This window comes from Ovis canadensis, chromosome 3 (assembly GCF_042477335.2).
Source record: "Ovis canadensis isolate MfBH-ARS-UI-01 breed Bighorn chromosome 3, ARS-UI_OviCan_v2, whole genome shotgun sequence".
Taxonomy (NCBI): Eukaryota; Metazoa; Chordata; class Mammalia; order Artiodactyla; family Bovidae; genus Ovis; species Ovis canadensis.
This window is the reverse complement of record NC_091247.1, coordinates 12,733,694-12,753,995: the sequence shown is the minus strand read 5'-3', so window position 1 is coordinate 12,753,995 and position 20,302 is coordinate 12,733,694. Positions and strand designations below refer to the sequence as shown.

At 37.3% G+C, this 20,302-nt stretch overlaps 1 protein-coding gene across 6 annotated transcripts in view; it reads left to right on the top strand.

Moving 5' to 3' along the window:
* Positions 1-20,302, top strand: part of RABGAP1 (RAB GTPase activating protein 1) — a 161,764-nt gene that overhangs the window by 63,851 nt on the left and 77,611 nt on the right. For all 6 annotated transcript variants that reach the window (XR_011255497.1, XR_011255498.1, XM_069582468.1 and 3 more), the window contains 3 exons: positions 2,782-2,956; positions 6,775-6,868; positions 10,863-11,013. Coding sequence is in view for 4 of the 6 variants with exons in the window: in XM_069582468.1 (XP_069438569.1) it covers positions 2,782-2,956; positions 6,775-6,868; positions 10,863-11,013 (420 nt within the window). In the remaining 2 variants the exon portion in view is untranslated. The remainder of the gene's footprint in view (positions 1-2,781; positions 2,957-6,774; positions 6,869-10,862; positions 11,014-20,302) is intronic.

The following is a 20,302-nucleotide window of genomic DNA, read 5'->3' as shown; positions in this document are numbered from 1 at the left end:
AAGAATACTGGAATGGGTTTCAATCTCCTACTCCAGGGAATCTTCCCAACCCAGGGAGCAAACCCAAGTCTCTTGCATTGGCAGGCAGGTTCTTTACCACTGTGCCGCCTGGGAAGCCTGTGACCTGGGAAGCCTGTGTGTATGTATACATGGACATACTCACCCATATGCAGTATTTCACTGTACCTCTCAAGGTAGAAAATGCTTTCTGTGCTAGAACTCTTGAACTGCTAGATCAGGAGCCACAGGTTACTGAACTATTCCTGAGATGTATGATAACTTGGTTAAGATCATGACTACTAGATTTCTCTTTTGTAAAAGTAGATTTTTCTTTTTGCATTTAACAAATCATCTTGACTCCATATTTATCTGACTTCCAACAGGCAGATTTGCTCTGGTCACTATTACTCAAAGGGGAGTTCAAGGTGAAGTGCAGGGGTTGTTAATGTTTATATAGTTTCTGGGGAAAAAATTCTTTAAAGTTATGTCGATCTTTGAACTGTTTTAGAAAGCAATTAACTAATGTTTTAGAGAATAATTAAAGCAAAACAAAAGTAAATTCTTTGACCTATCAAAGCATAATATTTGAAAGTTAAAAATCATAATTGCAAATTTAGAATGAACATATGTCATAGATTTTAATATAATTCATTAAGTAATGAGGGAACCAGTAAGATGGTAAAACTGGTTCCAAGTATTTGAGGAACTTGAATTTATGTAGTCTTTTCTTAGGAAAAAAAATTAGAACAAGATTTGTGGGATAGAAACAAAACTGTTTAATGTACTGTAGGTAACCTTTGGGTTACTTTTTCTATTGGACAGAAATTATTTGTTTAGTAATTGGTCACAAACCTACAGATTAATATGTAATTTCAGCGTCTGGGTCCTTTAATTAATAGTAAGTAATTAAGTCATTTGTTCATCTTGAAAATTAAATAATCCTTTGTACATGTTAAAACAGCACATCTGGATCTATGGGTCAAATCTGGCCTGACTGGTTTGCATAAAAAAAAATTTTGAAACATAGTCATACTCACTGTCTATGGCTGTTCTTGCACCATTATGGTAGAGTTGAGGAATTGCAGCAGAGACTACTGGCCCACATAGACTAAAATATTTACTGTTTGGCCCTTTACAGAAAAGTTTACCAACTACTTAGTCAAACAGTGCTTCAGGATGGTATTGAAAGGACCTGTTGCTACTATCGGAGAAGGCAGTGGCACCCCACTCCAGTACTCATGCCTGGAAAATCCCATGGACAGAGGAGCCTGGTGGGCTTCCGTCTGTGGGGTCGCACAGAGTCGGACACGACTGAAGCGACTTAGCAGCAGTTGCTACTATGTTAGCCTTCTAGGATTGGGGTAGTTTTTCTTAAGAACCCAAATAAACATTAAGATGGTAATATCTGCTCTCTGCCTGATATTTCTAATGAACCTCTTATTGCCCTCCACCTTCTGTATCTTTACTTCATGCATGTATATCTTTCTCTTTGGTGTTGCTACCTTTCTATTCTAGTTTTCTCTGTTTCTTTTCCTACAGTTCTGTCTTTTCCTCCTGCTCTGTATTTCACTGTTTTTTTCCTCCTCCTTAAACTGACTGTAATATGGAATATTAATGTATTTAAATATTGTACTGGTAAAATTTTATATTCTCTTAATTTTTTTTTTAGGTCAGTTTAAAATGTTATGTGCTTCAGTTCAGTTCAGTTCAGTCGCTCAGTCATGTCCAACTCTTTGCGACCCCATGAATCGCAGCACGCCAGGCCTCCCTGTCCATCACCATCTCCCGGAGTTCACTCAGACTCTTATCTCGTCCTCGGTCGTCCCCTTCTTCTCCTGCCCCCAATCCCTCCCAGCATCAAAGTCTTTTCCAATGAGTCAACTCTTCACATAAGGGGGCCAAAGTCCTGGAGTTTCAGCTTTAGCATCATTCTTTCCAAAGAAATCCCAGGGCCGATCTCCTTCAGAATGGGCTGGTTGGATCTCCTTGCAGTCCAACGGCGCTCAGCCTTCTTCACAGTCCAACTCTCACATCCATACATGACTACTGGAAAAACCATAGCCTTGACTGGACGGACCTTAGTTGGCAAAGTAATGTCTCTGCTTTTGAATATGCTTTCTAGGTTAGTCATAACTTTTCTTCCAAGGAGTAAGCTGCTTTTAATTTCACGGCTGCAGTCACCATCTGCAGTTTTGTGCTTGCCTCAAGATAAACCCGAAATACAAAACAACTTCAGTTATCAAAAATTTTGTGAACTCCATTAATCTCTTTTCTGTCACTTACCTCTCCTCCCACCCCGCAGCTGTAGCTTTCAGTTGAAGAAAACTTGCCTGTTCTGTAACTAGGCTAAAGGATTTGGTGGTAGGGGCATGGAGATAAGACATTCTTAGTTTTAAACTGTATGTTTTAGATTATTTTTAAAACATTTTTTATGTACAGTTGTATATAGGAAACCTTGAGCAAAATTTTAAGGTAACTGGGAAGCTACAGAACAGTTAACATTTTAAGTTAACTTACTAAATATTGGTAGTTGGATGTTTGATGATACAGTCTAAATACAGTAAATAAAATCACAGAATTAGAGTCCTATTCAGTAAATATCCTATTTTCTTAAGGGTTTTAAGCCTAAACATATGTTTTTCTGCTTAGAAAAGGTTACATTTAGTTTAGATATTCAAAGTAACACCTTTTTATTCTCAGATCCTATGTAAAATCAGAAGTAGTGCTCAATTTAAAAAAAAAATGTTATCACTTGATAAATAATGTGTTTTCCTCTTTAAGATAAAGCAAAAGGAGAGAAAGAACAATACTGACACTTTATACGAAGTTGTATGCTTGGAAAGTGAATCAGAAAGAGAAAGGAGGAAAACTACAGCCAGTCCCTCAATTCGCCTGCCACAGTCAGGATCTCAGAGCTCAATGATACCTTCTCCTCCAGAAGATGATGAAGAGGAAGGTAAATTGTAGGGAGAACTTAATTTCTATTTTGGGTGGTAGACTATACAGACCATTACAGTTTCATCAGTGAAGTGATAAAGTGACATAGTGTTTTGAATACTTTTAATAAATGTTTATGAGAGTCTATGCGAAGGACTGTGGGAGATAAAAAATGATTGCCATAAGACTTTCTTTGAGGTAATTATAGCCAAGTTAGAAAAAATAAGATTTATAACTAGTGCTTTTTTTTTTTAAAGAATCAGTCTCTGCTAGCTTACTGAATTAATACAGCACATTTTTAGAGCAAATTTGAGACAGCTTCTACCTAAATAAATATTTCCATCTCAACTGATTGATACATTATTGGATTTTCATACTGATAAATACTAGGAACCAACCAGTTCTTTTTTTTCTCCTCTCTTTTTTTCATGGTTATGTCTATGAATTGTTCTGTCAATTCCGTGTCAGAGTGAGAAATGGAGGGAAGGAATACAGGAAAAATGAAAGTTTGGAAGGCATTTTGTACCAGAGCTTTATTTTTAAGGGCAAAAACAAGCTGATTATGAAAAGTCATGAGAGGTATGCATCTATGTGAGGTTCACAGGGAGTGTTCTGGAAATTCATAGGAGAGAATTCAGTTTTCATTGTGGAGTATGTGGTGGAGCACCATGACACTTTTTTAAGCTGGAACTTTTAAAGTGCAGGGAGAATTCAGAGATAAATGTGCTGGTTTGGGCACTTCTGGCTAAAAAAAGTACATTAACAAAAGCATCAGGGTGATAGGCATGTTTGATTTGGGTAGAAGAAATATGTGTCCATGATTATATGTACTTTTTCCAAGTTTAGAGCAAGTGCTGACTTCCAAATTCCTGTTCTTCCCCATAATTTCTACTTTTCCTATAACTAATCAACTTAGGATCATTTATTGGCAGTGTTAATGGCCACCAGTTGCTAGATGCTTAGTGTGGTAGACACTTTATGAAGTAAAGTAATACTTTACTTATATAATCCACACAAATTCCTGAAAAATAAGACTTATTTTGAATATAAGGAAAGTGAGTTTGCCCAGTGTCACAACATTTAGAAGTTGGCAGGGAGGATTTTAATCCAGGTTTGTGAATTATCAGTCTGAGCTCTATTGTGTTATCATATTCACATAAAGCATTTTGAAGTGCAAAGAAGGCACAATTGTTTTTGAAAAGTTAGCATACAATTTAGAGTCTCCTGCAGAAACAATTCCGATGGCACCCCACTCCAGTCCTCTTGCCTGGAAAATCCCATGGACGGCCTGGTAGGCTGCAGTCCACGGGGTCGCAAACAGTCGGGCAGGACTGAGCGACTTCACTTTCACTTTTCACTTTCCTGCATTGGAGAAGGACATGGCAACGCACTCCAGTGTTCTTGCCTGGAGAATCCCAGGGATGGGGGAGCCTGGTGGACTGCCGTCTATGGGGTCACACAGAGTTGGACACAACTGAAGCTACTTAGCAACAGCAGCAGAGACAATTTAAGTCATGTTTTAAGGCCAGGAAGGGTGAAATTGTTCCTACTGTTTGAGATTGACTGTATAACTGGATCTGGAGACTTGCAGTTTTCCTTTATGTCAACATTGCTTAAGATGCAGAGCAAATAAAAATTTACAGAACTTTCCTCCCTTTAAGACTTGGCAATGAAAAAAAAAAAGCCAAAAGTTCAGAGAGACATACCATTTATTGTAAAACCAGAGACTGTTCAAATCTCCGTATTATAGATGTTAATCTACCAGTTAAAAAGAAATTTGGACCCAGCTAATAGATAACATTGGGACTGAGATGTAGTTCTAGTCTATAATAGGCATGGTGTTTTTAATATAATTGAGGGGATTCAGAAGGCCTCTACTGACAGCACTTAACTGGGGAGAGAGAAGGGCTCAGGGCAGGCGGCAGTCCATGGGAGAATCAAGATCATTAGAACACAAGCTCTGTAAAGGAAGAGAGTGTGTCCTTTTCTGCTCCGTGTTGTTTCCGTGGTGTGTAGTCCAATTCCTGGTATATAATAAATGCTCAGTAAATATTGGCAAGATGAGTAGCCTTCTAGATCCATTTCCATAGTGAAAAGTTAATGATGAGACTGCAGCCATACCATTGTTTAATTCTGTCTAATCCAGTATACAAACCAAGGAAATTGGTCCTGCTGTGATGTTTGCTCCCTGAAAAGGAATGACTATAGTCCTCTAAAGAGCCTCCTTATCCATAGGCCATTTGTGCTCACAGGGCAGGAAGCCAGCAGTTATAAAGGGGAGGTGTTCAGAAGCAACATTCTGAACATACCTAAACAGTAGAAGAGAATTTTGTAAGATAAGCCTTCCTAATGTCTTTAAAGGAATTATCTCTTGTAAATTTTAATATGTTTTAAAATAGCTGCCATCACCCAAAGACATTGTGTTATATTGACATTTTTAAAGAGTGGAGAATTACTTGAGGCATTTAGAGTACGGCCAACTCTGGAAAATAGTGAAGCAGAGGGACGTTATCTCAGTGCCCTTGAGCCTTTCTCTTTTCCTTATTCATCTGCAGAGGTCTCACTTATATTCAGTCTGTCTTCTTCCCGAACTCATTGTGAAAACTGCTGATAATGTTCAAGACATTATAATATAAATAAGTTTAGTAATAAACATCCTGGATTTCTGAGCCTTTAAAATCAGTACTTTCAGATACACTGTCACTAAAGGGATGCCAATTCATGATGTAATCATCAAGAGATGTTAAGATCCAAACTTTTTTTTTAAGATACAAAGTTTTTAAAGGCAGGTTAAACAAAAACATTTAGAAACAGCATTGATTGACCTGACATGGAAACAAGTACTGTTTTACCCAACTAGTGCAGATGTCAGTTGGTAAAACCATTTTGGGAGGCAGCTTGTCATAAGTTTCAGAATCCTTAACAGCATGCGTTTTTTTTAACTCAGGAAGTTCCCTTCTGGCATATACCCAATAAAAGCATTGAGATTTGTTCATCCTAATACTATTTGTAGCAAAAAGTTGAAAACTCCCTAAGTGTCCAACAAAGAAGATTAAGTAAATCTTATTTTCCCACTACTTTCATTACACTTTTTTCAATTCTCTCATTCCTTTATCATCATCACATTTTTCATTGTCTTTAAATCTTATAATTCTTAAATTTGTATTCAGATTTACATTTCCTGATTACTTGAACAAAGTTTGAAATGATTCATCTTGGTCCTTCTTAAAAAATATTTTCATGCCTTCTGTTAATCCATGCCAGTATAGAAAATTTAGAAAGTCATAAAAACATAAAAGAGGAAAGAAAAGAATCATAGTTCTAAGATTTAGTTCTTACTTTAATTTTATGTGCACTTAATATTTTGCCAGATCATTATGTTAAAAAGTGTCAACACAAGTTTGGATTGTAAATGTATATCAAAATTTATTCAAATACTCTCTGCTTTTCTATTTTGGAAACTTATGTGCACGTGCTTTGTGCTTTTACCTGTTATACATAAGGCTGCTATATATTTTCATGTATGACATTGTTTGCTATGAAATAGGCAAGAGAACATACCATACTTTGAGTCCTATCGTTTTATAGTCATGTGGCTCTTTCTTCAGTTGACATTATATAGGCATATATGAAAAGCAAGAGAAAGAGTTTCAGCAACATTCCACCTAGGGCCATTTTTACTTTTCTTGTATTTATGACTATGCTAAGAGAGAAGTTACGATACTGTGTTCTGCTCCCAATGAAATCTTTCAAATTTGACTGTTACATTTCCAGGTCATTCTTCTGGCTAGCATAGCCACCTCTATTATCCTTTTTTGTGTGTTTTGTTTATTAAAGATAACGATGAGCCTCTCTTGAGTGGATCTGGTGATGTATCCAAAGAATGTGCAGAAAAAATTCTTGAAACTTGGGGAGAACTGTTGTCTAAATGGTAAGTTGTGATAGAATAATTCTCCTTTCCACCTGCAGTTCTTATGTTATGGGTAGGGAATTTTGCCAAACTTTTTTCAGTTTTGGAGCCAATATTAAAAACCTAAATATGAGGTTCACATTCGAGAATCTCTGTTGGTAGAGGTTTATAAGGGTAGTGAAGTCGTGAAGATCTGAAATGAGCTTTCAAAATAATCAGAAACCTAGTAAATTCTCATTGCTGCAGAAATATTTATGCAAACATGGAATCCATGGAGAAAATAAATAAGGAAAGAAGTCATTTATATTGAAGTGGGTAGGAATTGCCGACTGGTTAAGATAATACACAGTAGTTAAGGCAATACACAGTAATCAGGAAAGTTTAGAAGATACTCACACGGTGCATAGAACCATGATGGAGACTGCAGTGGGATTTTTCCCTATCTATTATATGCCTCAAGTGACAGAGCAGAATGTTACAAACATGGTATGTATTTATTGCTCTACCAATTACTAACACTTGTAAAATTCAGGAATTTCTCATCAGCTCAAGAGACAGTTTGATGACAGCGTTAAGCAATATCCTATAGATTGTCTAAAACGAGTACACTACTTTCAGGTAATTTATTAGTGAAATCAGAGACATTCTGGTAAATCAGGTTGGTGAGACGTTTATGTCGTTTCCTTTTCCCACTGTGTAGGATGCCAGTATATGCTGAAAAGAGCTGAACTTGAAAATAATCTGAGCAGTTTTCTGTTTCTGGCTTTCTGGTTCTTAGGGTTATCATACCAACTCCCCATGGACCTGTTACTTGGAGTCTGATTTTTCTCTGAAGTTTTAACTGGTGAAACCTTCACTCTGTTCTTAGTAAAATTGTGTCTCAGCATTAAAAAAAAAAGGCATGCCCGCAAGGGATGGGACTACAAATGGGCATCATCTGCTTCTAGCACTCTCACAAAACTTTACACTTTCGGTAAAACACTCTCCAATTGGGAAATGTCAAATGTGTACAGGAGGAGAGTGCAAACCAAAGCATGGTTTGTCTTTACGCAAGTGGTTTTAATAAATGACCTCTGTAGAAGCCCCCCAGGGGAATAGTTCTCATTTATATTTTTATATTCCTTCAGCAATCAGGACAAACCTGCTGATGGCCCTCATCACAATATATTTTCAGTTCAGTGAATTTGGAGTGTTTGGACTGCTGCTGGCAGAAATTTCATCTGTATAAAAAGATTTCTGCTCTAAAATAGAAATGTAATTGAATCTTGACATGGGTTATATAATAGTGTATGTAAAATTATTTAGATACAGCATTTAGACTCTAAATGCTCTGTTTTATAAAATGAACCCACCAGCGTTTTATACAATTGCTTGGAATTTGTTTAGTCATCGGGCTTTGTTTATCCATTTTGTTATTCTTTTGATGAAATGATATCCTTATCTTACTCTTTCAAATACGTTAACTAACTTTCCATCTGTCTCACCTATCTTCAGAATGTTTATAACTGTTTTTTGCTGATTTCACTCATGTCTTTAGAAATAATAATAATACAGTTTCTCTTCTTCAGTTTATTTTGTCATTATTTTTTCATCATCATCGTATGTGTTTTACGATAGGAATCTGCACCGTGTCATGGAATTTTACAGCCTGGTAGACCTGGCTTCAGGTCCTACCTCTCCTGTTTCTAAGCTGTATGATCTTGGGCAGGTCACTTAACCCTTGAGAATCTGTCTTCATTTGCAAAATACAAGTCTGTAGAACCACCATGCAGGATTATTGTAGATTAAGAATAATAGATGTTGTAATGGTAGTAATCATAGTAAGAAGTAATAGATTTACTCTGTGCCCAGTACTGTGCTAAGTTACATGCTCTATTTCAACTATAATAACCTTATAAAATAGTATCCATTCTTATAGATGAGGAAACTGGCTGAGATTAAGTCAACAGTTCTAGTTAGTAAACAGCAGGTTCAGAATTTTTAACACATTCAGGTCTGATTCCAAAACTGGTTTATTTAACTCTACATTAGATTTTAGTGTCAGTGTTTATAATAAACATACCTTTGTGCTCTAATTCTCCAAGTTCGTTTTGATAAGAGTTTTAGTGGTTAAGAGAACTAATGTCAGTAATAAAATAGTTGGCTGAATTATTATCAGTGACAAAGTTATTCTGAAAATGATTTTACCAATATAAATCAAGCTTGTGTTATCAAATAATTCTAGGGTTAGTTTTTTTAAGAACCAAATATAAATATTTAGGGTTTGTGGCCAATAGACTCTGTTGCACCTACTCACCTCTGCTGTTGCAGTGTGAAAGCAGCCATAGACATACATAAATAAAAATGGCTTGTGTCTCAGTAAGAGCTGGTTTACAGACACACATGGTGAGGCACATTTGCCCCATAGGCCATAGTGTGCCGATCCTTGGATTAGATAACGGAACTACTTTAGTCCTTTCTACTTCCAGCTCTTCAACTTATATGTATATATTCCCCTCCCCTCCCCCCAAAGCAAAGCCAAAACTGTGTTAAACTGTCTGTAGCTTTTGTATTATGGTGCTAGCATCATCACAGATTTAACAACTTTTAAATGTACTGTGCTTCGTTCTGCTGGAGTTCTGGGAGAATTTTGAGGAAAGTCTCAAGACCTTTCTGTACAATATTTTGATAGTGATCATTTTGTACCAGTTAAGTGAAGTCGCTCAGTCGTGTCCAACTCTTTGGGACCCCATGGATGGTAGCCTACCAGGCTCTTCTGTCCATGGAATTTTCCAGGCCAGAGTACTGGAGTGGGTTGCCATTTCCTTCTCCAGGAGATCTTCCCGGCCCAGGGATCGAACCCATGTCTCCTGCATTGTAGGCAGACGCTTTACCATCTGAGCCACCAGGGAAGTCCTGGTAACTTGTGCTTAAATCTGATAGCCACAGAAATTCCTCCATGTCAGAATCTTGCTTTACTCAGTAATGGTGGCTCTCAAATCACAAAGCAACTATGATGTAACAGAGCATTCACTGAGCTTGAGTCTACCTCAGTCTCTTAATCAACGTCCCTGAGCTTCTTCCTCCATCTGTAGAACTGGAGATACTACCACATACCTCAAATGGTTGTTGTGAGGATCGAATAAAATTAAATGCAAAAGCACTTTGTAAGTTAATACCAATACTTCTAAAAATTCTTTTTCAAGATGTTTTATTTCCCCCAGTAAAAGTATTTTAGGGAATTCCCTGGCAGTCCGGTGATTAGGACTTTGGGCTTCTACTGCAGGAGGCAATGGGTTTGATTCCTGGTCTGGGAACTCTTGCCTGGAGAATTCCATGAACAGAATAGCCCAGCAGACTGCAGTCCACAAGGTCACAAAGAGTCGGCCATGACTGAGTGACTTTCATCATCATCTGAGAAATAAGATCCTGCATGCTACAGCCCCCCACTAAAGAGATGTCTTATTCCCCCCATTTTGTAGATGAAATAAATGAAGCTCCAACACTTTAGTAACTTGTTTTGATACTATAACAGTACGGTAGAAACTTTCATCCATCATAGTTATTAAAAAAAATTTATTTAAATCACCATAAAAACTGCTGAAAGCATTTATTTTTATATTTATTCTTACTTAGAACAAATGTTTACCTAAAACATAAAAATATACAGTTTACTTATCAATTTTGATGCAGAGCAGAGCTCTTATCTTTAGCTGTGTGTCCACTATCGAGAATTTTGCTTTGTTTTTCTTGCATAAGCCACAACCATAAAGCCATAGTTTCCAGTTCTGATTTTTATTTTTATTTTAAATTAGACCAATAATTTAGAGATATGTAAGACTCAGTCTGACTTCAGAATTTTTTTCTCCACCCAATCTTTTACAATTATATTGGCCATGTCTAGTTCTAGGCTTTTTTTCTTTATTAATGTTTTTTATTAAGTCTTTATATATCGTTTAGTTTAGCTTTCCTAAAAGTAACGCTCTTTTAAAAGCTCTGTCTTTTATGCACTTACAGCTTATGGCTTTGTTTTTAGGCATCTCAACTTGAGTGTGAGGCCAAAGCAGTTGTCATCCTTAGTAAGAAGCGGTGTTCCTGAAGCTCTTCGAGGAGAAGTCTGGCAGCTCCTAGCAGGTTGTCACAACAATGACCACCTGGTAGAAAAATACCGAATTCTCATCACTAAGGTAAGGGGATGATAATTCAGCTACAGCATTAGTTCTTTTAGAATTCTGTTATTAAAAGATTATTCTGTCTATTCACTTATCAAGAATTTTATGTAATTCCTTTAACATAAGAATAGAACTTTCAGACTTCTGGCTCATAGTTATTTCTAGTGTTAGCACAGAGGAGAAGGCATAGGTTTTCTTCCTTTCTTTTCACCTCAGAGGCAAAAGATGGCCTCTGCCCTTTGTGTATAGGTCAGTTGTGCTGTGCTATGTGTAAAAACATTATTTATTTTAATCCTTTTCACACTTCCCAGAAATGTGCTCTTTGTAAGTAAAGGCCTAGTTCTATTTTTTTTTTTTTTTTTTTACAATTGGAAGAACATGGTTCTATCTTCTTAAACCATATTCCCTTTCAGTTCATTCCTCTAAACTGAATTCTCAATTTTTATGGTATCCCCTTCTCAAGTTGATGAATTCCTCAAGGTTTTGCAAGTGAAGCAGCGCAGCTATTCTTTGTACAGGCATGCAAAAATTTAATTTTCTGCCAGGTTAGGCAGTGATTTGTGCCTTTTGCACCCATGTTACTGGTTTTAAGCTTTGCTTTTGTTTTCTGAAATTCTTGAAATCTTCATCTTTAGGAAGCAGTTTCTTTGATGGTATACAAATTCCAAACCTGAGTTATGAACGAACTGCTCAGAACTCTCAATAATACATGAGAATTTTTCAGTGTGACAGAGTAGTAGGACTTCTTTTAAAAATATATTAAAACCTTATGAGAAGTGAATAATATTGATACAAAACTTTTTTTTTTTAATACTTTGTAGGTAAGTATAGAATTCGAACATGAAATCGGACCTTTCCTCACCAGAAAAATGACTTTTATTTGCTCAAAATATTTTTCCTCAAGAAAAATGTTCTCAAGAACTCATGTTCTGATTCCCTTTATTGTGTCAGTGTAGTCGTTTAACCCACTATATCGAGTGCCTATTACAGTGCAGTGTTGGAGCTACGAAGTCAAACAAAAGCGGTTAACATGAGTTGTGTGGTGATCTGGAAAAGCACAGTAGAAACCATCAAAAGGAGTGACTGATTCCGCATGGGGGGGTAGGAAGAGTGTTTATCAGGAATATAATGTTTAAGATGGGTTTCAGAAGAGACCTTACCAGGCATGAAAGAGTGGCAGAGTGAGTGTTGGAAACATGGAAGAACAGGGTATGCGATGTGTGAGAGACTAGCAAAGGTACAGCTGGTTCATTTTTTTCTTTTGTTTGCACGTCCTGTTAGGTAATTGTAACATTTTGAAGTCCTTTGAAATGTTTGGCCAAAAAATTATTTCTTAAGTATTTTTGGTGTGGCTACTCATACAGATAATTTAAAGACATGAAATATTCTTTTTGTGGTTCCATGAAAATGGTGATACCTGTTTCTCAAAGAAGAACCTGGTAGTTAGATGATGTGTTAAAAAATCAGCTCTTAACAATATCTGATACATTTGATTAATGTTTTATATATGCTGGTGTCATGTGCTTTATATTTCACATTAAACTTACTGTCATGTGGATGGTAGAAACTAAAAAACTTTCTAAAAGAGGTATATTAAATTGCTGACATGTAATCAGGATGTATAAGTTATTTAACCATCATAATATTGATTGATGCTGTTTTGTTACATAGCTTAGATATAAGATATATATTGGCTATTATCTATAAAACTAGGTTTTTCTGTCTTCCTAGAAATAGTTATCACTGTAATTGACATTTTAAAATTTCCTCTAATTTTTTTTTTGAGTCGTAAAACTCATATTTTTAAATTTATTTCTACAGCAAGCTGTGATTTACATAGGCTAAAATACACAAATTTACAGCTCAATGACATTTTACATATTAATATACTGCTCTGGGAAGAATATGTCCATCACTTCAAAAAGTTATTTTTGTCCTTGTCTAGTTGTAACCACCCCTACTCCAGCCCTGAAAAACCAATACTGTGTTCTGACTTCTCTGTCCCTAGATTAGTTTTGATTGTTCTTGAACTTGATTTAAAAACAATGATGCAGTCTTGGAGCATGTACTTGTTTGTATCTGACTTTTTCTGCTCATCCGTTTTGGGAGTGTATCAGTAGTTTTTTTGTTTTTTTTTTTTTTTAAGATTTTTAAAAATTCATTTTTGGCTGCACTGGGTCTTCGTTGCTGCATGCAGGCTTTCTCTAGTTGTGGTGAGTAGGGCTACTCTTCTGGTTGCGGTGCTTGGGCTTGTCGGTAGGGTGGCTTCTCATTATGGAGCATGGGATCTAGAGCACAGGCTCAGTAGTTGTGGCCCACCGGCTTAATTGGTCTAAGACACGTGGGATCTTCCTGGACCAGGAATCAAACCCACATCCCCTGCATTGGCAGGCAGATTCTTAACCACTGAACCACCAGGGAAGTCCCAGTAGTTCGTTTTTTATTCGTTTTCATTTTTTTAGTTGCTGCAAATATTCCATTGTATGACTAAATCACACTTTAAAAAATGTATTCTGGTATTATAGATGTTTTGTTTCTTGTTTTAGCTTTTATAAAGTTGCTGTGAACATTCTTGCATATAACAGGTGCTATGATCTGAAGGTGTCCTTTAAAATTCATGTTGGAACTTAACCATTATACCAAGGTGATATTGAAAAGGTAGGGCCTTCGGGAGGTGACTCGATCATGAGGGCAGAATCCTCGTGCTAGGGTTAGCACCCTTATAAAAGAGTCAAGGGAAGCTCCCTCCTCACCTTCCACATGAGGACACAGCTAGAAGTTGGCAGTGTGCCACCCAGAAGGGAGCCTTCACCTGAGCCCAGCTGTGTAGCACCCTGATATTAGACTTGCAGCCTCCAGAATGGTGAGCAATGAAATTCTGCTGTCCATAAGCCATCCATTCTGTGGTATTTTGTCATAGAAACCCAGATAGACTAAATCAGTGCAATTTTTTATTCAGTCATTCTATTGCTAGGCATTTATTTTGTTTTCAGTTTCTAAATGATGTTTACTAAATGGCCTTACACATGTTCCAAATCTTTGACTTTTATGGAATAGTCTCAGTAGTGTGGTTACTGGGTCAGAGGGTAATACGTTTTTTAAACTTGCTATTTAATTTTTGTATTTAATTTACTTATATCCAGCTTGCTCCTCTGAAAGGCTGTGGCAGTTCATGGTTCCACCAACAATGTCGGAAAATGCCAATTAACCCATATCCCAGGCAGTATTTGATATCACTATAATTTTTGCTGTCAGTGGATATAAATGATGCCATTATGTCTTTAGTTTGCAATTCCCTGACTACAAGAAAACATGAGTGATTTGCTCTTCCATGAATTCTCTCTTTGTATTCTTTGTATATTTTTCTATTAATTGTAAGATGTCAGTTTGTGAGTACTTTATATGATTACCTATATTAATTCTTTGTAACTTCATTATACTTTTCTAGAATTTTAGATTTATATTGACTTTATAGTTTTATGCCATACAAAACATTTTCAATTTTTATGTAGAAAATTGCATCTTGGTTGAGGTTTATCCTACCCCGAGATTTTGTAAATGTACTTTCCAGCATTTCCTTGTGAGATTTTTATTGTATGTGTTACATTTGTACATCTTTAATCCATCTGGAGTTTATTTTTGTACATGGCATATGATAGCAGTCCAATTTTACTTTCTCCCAGATGGCTAACCAGTTGTGCTACTTCTATTTTCCTACTGAGTAGAACTACCATCTTTGTTATATCTTGAATTCTCATACACGCTGGGATTAATTTCTAGCTTGTTCAGTTTGATGTTTATGTGTTCCTATATACCAGTATGGTTTTGGTTTTGGTTAGAGACTTTCAGTTATGTTCTATTATCTGGTAAAGCAAGTCTTTTTCTTCATTGTTTCCCAATACATATTTTTCTTACCTATTTTTGCATATGTAATTTTCCATATAAACTTTCAAGTCATTTTCTCCAGTCTCACCATCATCCTGTAAGGTTATATAAGGATTCTAGTTTGAATTACATTTAATTTATATATTAATTTAGGTTATAAGTTACATTGTTATAATATCTTTATATCTGGGAATATAGTATGTCTTTCCATTTGCCCAGATCTTATGTTTGTTAAGACTTCTTTCATATATGTTTTATTCCTCTTTAGTTAAATTTATTCCTAAGAATTATCTTAGAGTGTTCTTGCTATACCAAATGGAATATTTTTTTTTCTGATTTCCATTTCTAAATAGCTAATTGCTACAATAGAGAATAGACTTTTTTTAAATTCTCTATCCATGTACTTCTTGGTATTTTGGTGAATCCTCTTGTTTATACTAGCATCCTGTGAGATTTTCAGGTATATGATAATAACAAAAACAGTTTCACTTCTTTTTTCACTGTTTATGCAGGTTGCTAAATTTTCCTGTTTTTATATTTGATAGTGTTTAATGATGATGGTGATAAGTAGCATCACTATTGAGTTCCTGATTTTAATTAAAATGATCTTACTTTTTCAGACTTCTGGAAAGCATGCTATTCAGTTGGGTTACTTTTTTTTTTGTAAGTACTTTTTATTTGATTTAAGTGATTTTATTCTATCCAGAGTTTGCTTTTTTTAATTAGGAATGTCTACTGAAATATCTACCAGCCTTCCCTGGTGGCTCAGATGGCAAAGAATCTGCCTGCAATGCAGGTGACCCAGGTTCTATCCCAGGGTCGAGAAGATCCCCTGGAGGAGAAAATGGCTAGCCACTCCAGTATTCTTACCTGGAGAATCCCATGGACACAGGAGCCTGAAAGGCTGCAGTCCGTGGGGTCTCAAAGAGTTGAACATGACTGAGTGACTAACGCACACACTGAAATTTTATGAAGGAATTTTTCAGCACTTAAATATGATTTTCTTTAATTTGTTGATGAAGTAGGTACATTATCAACATACAGTAGTCTTCTTGATATTGAACTACCTTTGGCTTCATGGAATAAATTTCTGTAGACCAAATACTCCTCGATTCTTTGTTTTCTTTTCCCACTGGTCTTGATAGAGGGTTTCTCAACCATAGTTTCTAGTTAGAACTTGTCAGACACAGGGAGGGGAAACTAGTAAATAAGCCACTCATATGGCCTCACACATACAGTGTATGACATACAGTGTCAGACTTTATCTTTTGGGCTCCAAAATCACTGCAGATGGTGACTGCAGCCATGAAATTAAAAGACACTTACTCCTTAGAAGGAAAGTTATGACCAACCTAGATAGCATATTCAAAAGCAGAGACATTATTTTGCCAACAAAGGTCCGTCTAGTCAAGGCTATGGTTTCTCCAGTAGTCATGTATGGATGTGAGAGTTGGACTGTGAAGAAAGCTGAGCACCGAAGAATTGATGCTTTGGAACTGTGGTGCTGGAGAAGACTCTTTGAGAGTCCCTTGGACTGCAAGGAGACCCAACCAGTCCATTCTAAAGGAGATCAGTCCCGGGTGTTCTTTGGCAGGACTGATGCTAAAGCTGAAACTCCAGTACTTTGGCCACCTCATGCGAAGAGTTGACTCATTGGAAAAGCCCCTGATGCTGGGAGGGATTAGGGGCAGGAGGAGAAGGGGATGACAGAGGATGAGATGGCTGGATGGCATCACTGACTCGATGGACGTGAGTTTAAGTGAACTCCGGGAGTTGATGATGGACAAGGAGGCCTGGCACGCTGCAGTTCATGGAATCGCAAAGAGTCGGACACTACTGAGCGACTAAACTGAACTGAACTGATGGCCTCTCTTACTCCCAGCTGTAAGATTTACAGCTCCTTAGTTCTGATAAGTCAAATAAATTGGAATTTAGAATGGAGGAAAAATAGGGCACTTTCTGGTTTCCAACTTCCAGAAGCATCCTCTGGTCCTTCTTTCTTTTGGTTATTTTTCACCTTTTATATCAATAACTCTATTTTGTTTTGCTTAGTACCAGAAATTTACATCAAAAGGCTGCCTTAAAGGATTCTTTTAATAAGAGAATAATGAAATAGCAACCGAGTCTGATGTTTCTCTTTCCTTCCATTAGTCAGCTTTGTCTTCTCTGAAGTCTGTTTGCATTGTTTTCTCTAGTTATTTTAGTGGCATTTTGATGTGAATTTCAGGCTTTTATCCAGGACCTTAACTATTAGTAAGCCCAGATAATCAATATTTATGTTTCTGATTGTCCAGAGGAAGCCTTTGGACGTTCTACCAGTCTGGAAAATTTTAATTTGAATATCTAATTATGATTTCATTATTTTACAGATTGTTCTAATTAAAAATCTTTCTAGTTAAGGATTCAATAAGGTTTAATGATGAGAACCTCCTCTTGATACTCAACAAAAAGGTAGCAAGTTAGCAAATAAAGCACTGACCATGAAGTTAGGAAGCCTGAGTACTAGTGTCAGCTCTGCCACTGGCTTATATGAACTCATATGAAGTTCTGCACCTGTGACTATTAATTTCCTTTTCTGTGAAATGAAGTTGCTGAAGTAAATGGTTGAGCTGCTTTTAAGCATTCTGGAAAAATGAAGTAGCATGTTTGAGACCTGCCCCCAAAATAGCCCGTGATTCTACTGTTTCACAATTCAATACCCTTGCTATCTGATTTTGTAAGGAAATAGATTGTCGGGGGACTTTTAGAACTTTTAAGCATTTTAAGAGGCAAATCATATATTCAGGTTTGGAAGGCAGTATGCAGAGTGATTTAGTCTGTCCGTCTAAAGGTAGATTGTCTTGATTCAAATGCTGGTTCTATATTTAGGCCATTGACGTTGGGTAATTTAGCATTAAAATTTTGTTTCCTGTCTGTAAAATAGTATAATAATAATAATATCTTATTTGTTGAGTTGTTAGTTTTATGTACTTAGTGCAGGAAAACACTTAATACAATTCATAGCCCCTGGTAAGTATAATCAATCTGATTTCAGTATTGACCCATCTGGTAATGTCCATGTGTAGAGTCTTCTCTTGTGTTGCTGCTGGAGGAGGGTGTTTGCTATGACCAGTGCCTTCTCTTGGCAAAACTATTAGCCTTTGACCTGGTTCACTTTGTACTCCAAGGCCAAATTTGCCTGTTACTCCAGGTAGCTCTTGACTTCCTACTTTTGCATTCCAGTCCCCTATAACAAAGAGGACATCTTTTTTGGATGTTAGTTCTAGAAGGTCCTGTAGGTCTTCATAGAACTGTTCAACTTCAGCTTCTTCAGCATTACTGGTTGGGGCATAGACTTGCATTACTGTGATATTGAATAGTTTGCCTTGGAAATGAACAGAGATCATTCTGTCGTTTTTGAGATTGCATCCAAGTACTGCATTTTGGACTCTTGTGAACTGTGATGGCTACTCCATTTCTTCTAAGGGATTCTTGCCCACAGTAGTAGATATAATGGTCATCTGAGTTAAATTCACCCATTTCAGTCCATTTTAGTTCGTTGATTCCTAAAATGTCATTGTTCACTCTTGCCATCTCCTGTTTGACCACCTCCAGTTTGCCTTGATTCATGGACCTAACATTCCAGGTTCCTATGCAGTATTGCTCTTAGAGCATCGGACCTTGCTTCCATCACCCATCACATCCACAACTGGGTGTTGTTTTTGCTTTGGCTCTGTCTCTTCATTCCTTCTGCAGCTATTTCTCCTCTCTTCTCCAGTAGCATATTGGTCACCTGCCAACGTGGGGAGTTCATCTTTCAGTGTCATAACTGTTTGTCTTTTCATACTGTTCACGGAGTTCTCAAGACAAGAGTGCTGAAGTGGTTTGCCATTCCCTTCTTCAGTAGACCACGTTTTGTCAGAACTTTCCACCATGACCCATCCGTCTTGGGTGGCCCTACACGGCATGGCTCATAGTTTCATTGAGCTAGACAAGGCTGTGGTCTGTGTGATCAGTTTGATTAGTTTTCTGTGATTGTGGTTTTCATTCTGTCTGCCCTCTGATGCGTAAAAGCTTCCTGATAGGAGAGACTGACTGAGGTGGAAACTGGGTCTTGTTCTGATGGGTGGGGCCAAGTTCAGTAAATCTTTACACGGGCGGGGCTGTGTTCCCTCCCTGTTGCTTGGCCTCAGGCCTCCTTGAAATGAAGTCGCTCAGTTGTGTCCGACTCTTTGCAGCCCCATAGACTGTAGCCTACCAGGCTCCATCCATGAGATTTTCCAGGCAACAATACTGGAGTGGGTTGCCATTCCTCCTCCTTACCTGAGGCCAAACTATGGTGAAGGTAATGAAGACAATGGCAACCTCCTTCAGAAGGTCCCATTCAGGCACTGCTGCCCTCAGTACCCCCAGCCCTGCAGCAGGCCTCCACTGACACTCATGGGCAAAAGTTGATGTTTTCCTGGAACTGTCTTGCTTTTTCAGTGATCCAGTGGATGTTGGCAGTTTGATCTCTGGTTCCTCTGCCTTTTCTAAGTCCAGCTTGAACATCTGGAAGTTCACGGTTCACGAATTGTTGAAGCCTGACCTGGAGAATTTTGAGCATTACTTTGCTAGCATGTGAAGTATGAAGTGAAGTCGCTCAGTCGTGTCCAACGCTTTGCGACCCCATGAACTATAGCCTACCAGGCTCCTCAGTCCATGGGATTTTCCAGGCAAGAGTACTGGAGTGGGTTGCCATTTCTTTCTCCAGGGGATCTTCCCGACCCAGGGATCGATCCTGGGTCTCCCGCATTGTAAGCATGTGAGATGAGTGCAATTGTGTGGTAGTTTGAACATTCTTTGGCATTGCCTTTCAGTGGGATGGGAATGAAAACTGACCTTTTCCAGTCCTGTGGCCATTGCTGAGTTTTCTAGATTTGCTGGCATATTGAGTGTACCACTTTCACAGCATCAACTTTTCAAATTTGAAATAGCTCAACTGGAATTTCATCACCTCCACTAGCTTTGTTAAATATTAACAATTTTACATAGTTCGTCAAGTTACATTGTCATTCTGTAAGGATTTGTCACTGAGGCCATCAGAGTCCATTATGAATAAATTGAGTACCAAGGACTGTCTGAAGGCATGTTGCAGTGATGACATTAGGCCAAATGGAGCTGAGCCCTATGAAGCAGGCGATTTAACCTGGCATCATCTGTTCAGTGTGGCTCTGGGAGGACATCATACAGCCAGGTTTTTGTTAGTTTTACCAAAAATGACATGTTATGTATTACTTCGGCTGTCTTTTTTATCTGATTATAAAAATAGCACATAGAAATTAGCAAATTCACAAAACAAAACCATAAAGAAAAAATCATTTGTAATCCCATTATCCAGCGAAATGTAAAATTGATTTTTAATGTATTTTCTTTCAGTCATATATAGAGAAGTATTCTT